A 5,199-nucleotide genomic window follows, 5' to 3' on the forward strand; every position below is an offset into this window, starting at 1 on the left:
GCATCTTCAATAACAGGCTCTTTAGATGATCAGACCCCTGAAACATGTGGCCTCCAGATATGAATGTGTCACGCAGCGGTGGGAAAATCATGGGCTTCCACTTAATATCCTCCCTGGCTAACCTGACTTTCCTCTTTTCCTGGCTCTTTTGAAAATTTTCAACTTTTCCTTTAAGGTCGGGTGATATCCCAGACCAAAACAGTCTCATTTAAAACCAGGAAAATTGGACTAATATTCCCCTATAAATGACTCCCTAACCCTCTTCCAACCTTGGCTTCTCTTCCCAAAGTCATTTTCAGTTCCATTTTGGTACAGTTAGACAGCCTAGGCTTCAGAATTTTCTTTCTTTCGGCAACAAAAGTGGCATTAACGAATTCCAGGGCTCTGAAAGAGCACTCGACCGCATCTTCATCTATTTCGACATATGGAGCGGTAGTAGATATGAAAGAAATGATATCTTCCTCGACATTAAGGCATACCAGTCTCCCCTCAATTATAAATTTGAGTTTCTGATGTAGAGTGGATGGCACGGCTCCTGCCTGGTGGATCCAAAGCCTTCCTAACAAGCAGTTATAGGAGGGCATTATATCCATTACAAGGAATTCGACCTCGTAGGTTGATGGGCCTATTATAAGAGGAATATCGATCTTTCCCAGTACCTCATTCTTTGTTTCGTCGAAAGCTCGAACAATGCTTTGGCAATTTCTTATTTGTGTACTGTCGACCGACAGTTTCTTCAAGGTCACTAATGGCATCATATTCAGGGAAAACCGTTTTTATTAGTAATCGTGATAACACATATTCCTTGCACCTGATGGTAATGTGCAGGGCTTTGGGATTGCCCATTATTCTGGACGAGATCTCGTCATCAGAGAAAAAGATGAAATTATCCGCCTGAATTTTTGCAACCAGTAGATCTATCTTTTCTACTGGCATATCTTTCGGTACAAAAGTCTGATTCAAGACTTTCAGTAAGGCATTTTGATTTGCCTCAGAGCTTAATAGTAGAGCCAGGATCGAAATACGAGCTGACAACTTGTGTAGTTGTTCAACGATGCTGTACTCGCTATGCTTCAAGAATTTTAAAAACTCCACGGCCTCATTCTCGGTTACCGGTTCCTTAATTGTTGGCTCATCATCTTTCAACAATATCTCAACCCTTTTCTCTTTATCAACGGCCGCTCTTTTCTCGGATTCACTGGTCTGGTTGGGAGAATAACATCTCCCACTTCTGGTAAAGTGACCTACCTCATCCACCTCTTCCTTAGCAGCCTCTGAACTCTCAACATTCTCTAGTTGGCATCCATACCTCCAAGGGACCTGCTTGTTGTCCTTATAAGGAAAGTACGATGAAGGTGTGATAACCATTTTAGGGATTAACCTTTCCATAGTATGAGCTTTCGGTGTAATGACTAAAGGGGAGTTAGTATTGTAAACTCCCTTGGATGTGCCTTCAGAAGCGCAAATCTCTACCTCTTTCTCTTTCGTAGCTTTATAGTAAAATTCCATGTCTTTATTATCCATCAGCCTTTGAACCAAGGCCTTGAACTCATCACAGTTTTGAATAATATAACCCTCGCAGTGGTGGTAGGGGCAAGCATGTTTATTTTCGTTATCATTAAAGGTCAACCAGCCTACTTTGACCATTTGCCCCCACACCCAATGCATGGGTGACTTCACTTCATTAACTTTGGTTATGACTCTGTTCTCTTTTTCTTTAATAACAATATTAACCCCTGTCCCTACATGGTTCGACAGTGGGTTCTGAGCCATATTAGGCTGCTCACTGTTACCAAAGTTGATGACATTTCTTTGTCTTAATCTCTACACCAACTTTTTAAAGGCCAAACAGTTTTCAATTGAATGCCCTGATGCCCCCGCATGATACTCACATTAAGCATTGATGTCAAACCATTTTGGGTAAGGAGGCTGCATTAGAGAAGTGTGGTAAGGTGACACTACATGTTTGTCGTACAAGATCTGGAATAGTTCTTTATAGGTCATGGGGATTGGGTCAAATTGAACCCTTTTCTTTCCTGTCTTGTTTCTTTTGCCTCTTGCTTAACAAGATTTAGTGCTGACGACGCGGTGGCTTGAGGTCGGGATACTGTAATGTTATTAGAATCATATTTCTTCACAATACTGACCTCATTATCCTTTCTTCTCGCTGGAGGCTTTCGGCTAGATTCTCCCCCATCTTGCTTCCCGCTTTTGATCGCCATCTCGATCATTTCTTCTGCATTGACTATATCAGTAAAATTCTTGGACGAATTTCCAATGAGATGTCCAAAGAACGGGGCCCTCAGGGTATTTATAAAAACATATTAGTTTCGCATATTTTATAATATAATTTGGTTTCGCCTCACATCCGCATCTTTCCACCTTTGGGCATACTGTCTGAAGCTCTCGTTGGATCTTTTTTCCATTCTTTATAATATAATTTGGTTTCGCCTCACATCTTTTATGTGCTTATATTATTCTAAAAAGCCTTAGCCAAATCCTTCTAGGATTTAATTTGAGCCCGACTTAGCTGATTGTACCAACATATTGGTGATCATGCCAGACTTTCTTGAAAACAATGAATTAATAGCTGATCGTTTCCCACATATCCTGTCATTTGTCTACAAAACATGGTAATGTGTACAGAAGGACAACTGGTGCCATCAAATTTCTCAAATTCTGAAACTTTGAACTTCGGTGGAAGCACTAAATCAGGGACCAGCTCTCTGGTGTCGAATTCGTATAGGCTAGCATCTTCTTTCATAGCTCAGAATTCATGCTTCATTTGTTCCCATTCTTTTTTAATCTCCTTATCCTGTTCTTTTTTGTCTTCCTCATCCAAATCAAGGACATCTTCAATTTGTTGCGGGTTTGTAGAAGAGTCAGGTAGGTTCACTTGTATTTTTTTCGGCTGGATGGTCATGGTTTGTTGTCCGTGGATATGCGGTGGTGTGAAGCCAGGGGATATAACGGTTCTTCGGAAACAGGACCGATAACTGAAGCCTCTCCTTGGATTATACTATTTCCCTGTAGCAAACTAGCCAGCTTTTCCATCATGTCGTTTTGGGCCTTTATTATCTGTTCGCGCATATCCTCTTGCGCTTTCTTTAAATTCTCTCATATTTCAGCTTGAGCCTTCTCTATTTGGATAATTCTGTCATCCATTGCCTTTTTTCACGTGTTGTACGGATGCTTATAAGTGTCCAGTATTCTGCCACATAATCTTTTTATTAATCATGGTGTTTTATTAATGAGGTATGAAAAATGTGATTAGAATGTTATTCGTAAAAGTAAATGCGATATAGATGCAATATGAATGCAATGCAAGATGTTGATTCTGGGACAATTCCTTAGAATAACTTTTTATATAGGAAACGAAGCTCAATTACAAGGATTAAACATATAACATATACATCTGAGCTTTCTCTTCTAATTGTTGGATATGTCCCAGTAACTCTAAGATTTTATGGCATTCTTCAGTCTCTGGCTCCAACCCTTCGATCACATCATCAACTTCTTCTGACAGGTTAACCAAATACTGAGCCACTCCTTGAGCCTGCTGTAGGTATCTTGCGATGAGATCCTCCCTTAGCCTAACTCTCCTCTGAGCCTACTCCCAACGATAGCGCCATTGTATAACTCCTTCATAAGGGACTAATGGAAGTTCATTTGCTTTTCTTTAAAAATATTGAACTAAGGCCTCGAGTTCATTCACACGCTTCGTCAATCTTTCTACTTCAGCACGGTTTGAACTACTTTATCAATTTTGATATAGTTGCAAAGCAGTTTCTAAGCTCAAGACTCTATTCTTTAATTTCTCATTCTGGGTTTGATTTTCTTGTAATTATTGTTCAAGGGCATTCTTTTCTCTCGAGAGTAGTTTTGCCTGATGTTTGCTCCATTTGAGTTATTCACTGTTTTCCCTAACTTCTCTTTTCAGTCCTGGCACTTCTTGTCTCCATTCAACAAAAGACTTACTTGAGCTAGCAGCTTTATGATCTTTGATCATTTGCTGGTATGATGATGGGAGATTATTGAAATCCAATCTGAGTTGCTTCTCCACTTTTTCGATCCGGTCAGCTCAGCTCTTTTGGATGTCGATTTCTACGCTCCTCTGGTATGATTCATCCTCCAACCTTTGTAATGTCTTCCTCCACTGTTTCCTCTCGTCATCAAAATCAAGTCTGGCTTGCTCGAGCGGAGACAGAATCACCACCCTGAGGTATTATACCATAGGCTGAGTATTCTATGGGTTTCCTATCGGTATATTATCATTGACTCGGTTGCTTCTCCACTCCTCGTACCCTCGAGATAACCTTGAATCAAAAGTAAAAAGATTTACCCGATGGGTGTGTCTCCAAGCATCGGTGACCCCTTTAACTTTATTCTTGTACAATTCTCCTCTAAGTACGAACTCAGACTTATATAACTCCCATATTGCCGGAATAAACTTCCTCGACCCAAACTACCGGGAAACCAATAACGGGGCATACCCTACATATCCCCAAATACCTGGTAATGAAACCCAATCTCTGTCTCCACATCGATATAATATGTTTGATGAGACGTTCCATGAGGTACACCACATAATGTCACTATCTCAGATGCCTTTAAAGATGACCATCCACTTCTCCTCAGTGAAACCCCCAGGCCACTCCCGAGAAATGAAATCCTTCAACGGTGAAAAACCATCTAAGAAGACCCGACTAGGTGCTCTCTCGATGTGTTTGAAATGACTAAGGATCCAGGTTAGCAACAATGATGCACAACCTATGAAGTGTCATTCCTCTTCTCGTCGGTAAGAGCTCAGGGAACAGAATGTTTATGCTAGGATAGCTGGAACATGATCCACATGTCTATCCAGTCTTTCGAACAGGTCAACCACTGATACATCAATATACCCAAGAACTCTCGAGAAAATGACCAATTCATAGATATCTAAAGAAAAGAAGTCATTCTTCTTTCTTCTGTCAAGATGACGGTCAATCAATTCTTTCAAAAGGGTCCAAGTAATGCATTCGTGGTCTCCTATCTTTTTTATGCCTCTCATAACCCATTCTTCGCTCATGCCAGTCATCAGAATAATTTTCTTCTTAAAGGAATGAGTATTCGACAGTTTGGTGTATACTTTGTCTATCTAGAACCTCGGACAATGAATCAAGGCACAATACTCCTCTATAGTAGGTATAGGTCTACCCG

At 40.5% G+C, this 5,199-nt stretch overlaps 1 protein-coding gene across 1 annotated transcript; it reads right to left on the bottom strand.

Annotated features, from left to right (window-relative positions):
* Positions 1 to 239: 239 nt before the first annotated feature.
* On the bottom strand, positions 240 to 1,773 carry LOC120200724. The gene is made up of 3 exons (XM_039201489.1): positions 1,114 to 1,773; positions 812 to 954; positions 240 to 717 (listed from the first exon to the last, which is right to left on the bottom strand). Exons 1-3 carry the CDS (start codon positions 1,771 to 1,773, stop codon positions 240 to 242), a joined length of 1,281 nt encoding a protein of 426 aa, XP_039057420.1.
* Positions 1,774 to 5,199: the final 3,426 nt, after the last annotated feature.

Source organism: Hibiscus syriacus, unplaced genomic scaffold (genome assembly GCF_006381635.1).
Source record: "Hibiscus syriacus cultivar Baekdansim isolate YM2019G1 unplaced genomic scaffold, ASM638163v2 tig00006507_pilon, whole genome shotgun sequence".
NCBI classification, from domain to species: domain Eukaryota; kingdom Viridiplantae; phylum Streptophyta; class Magnoliopsida; order Malvales; family Malvaceae; genus Hibiscus; species Hibiscus syriacus.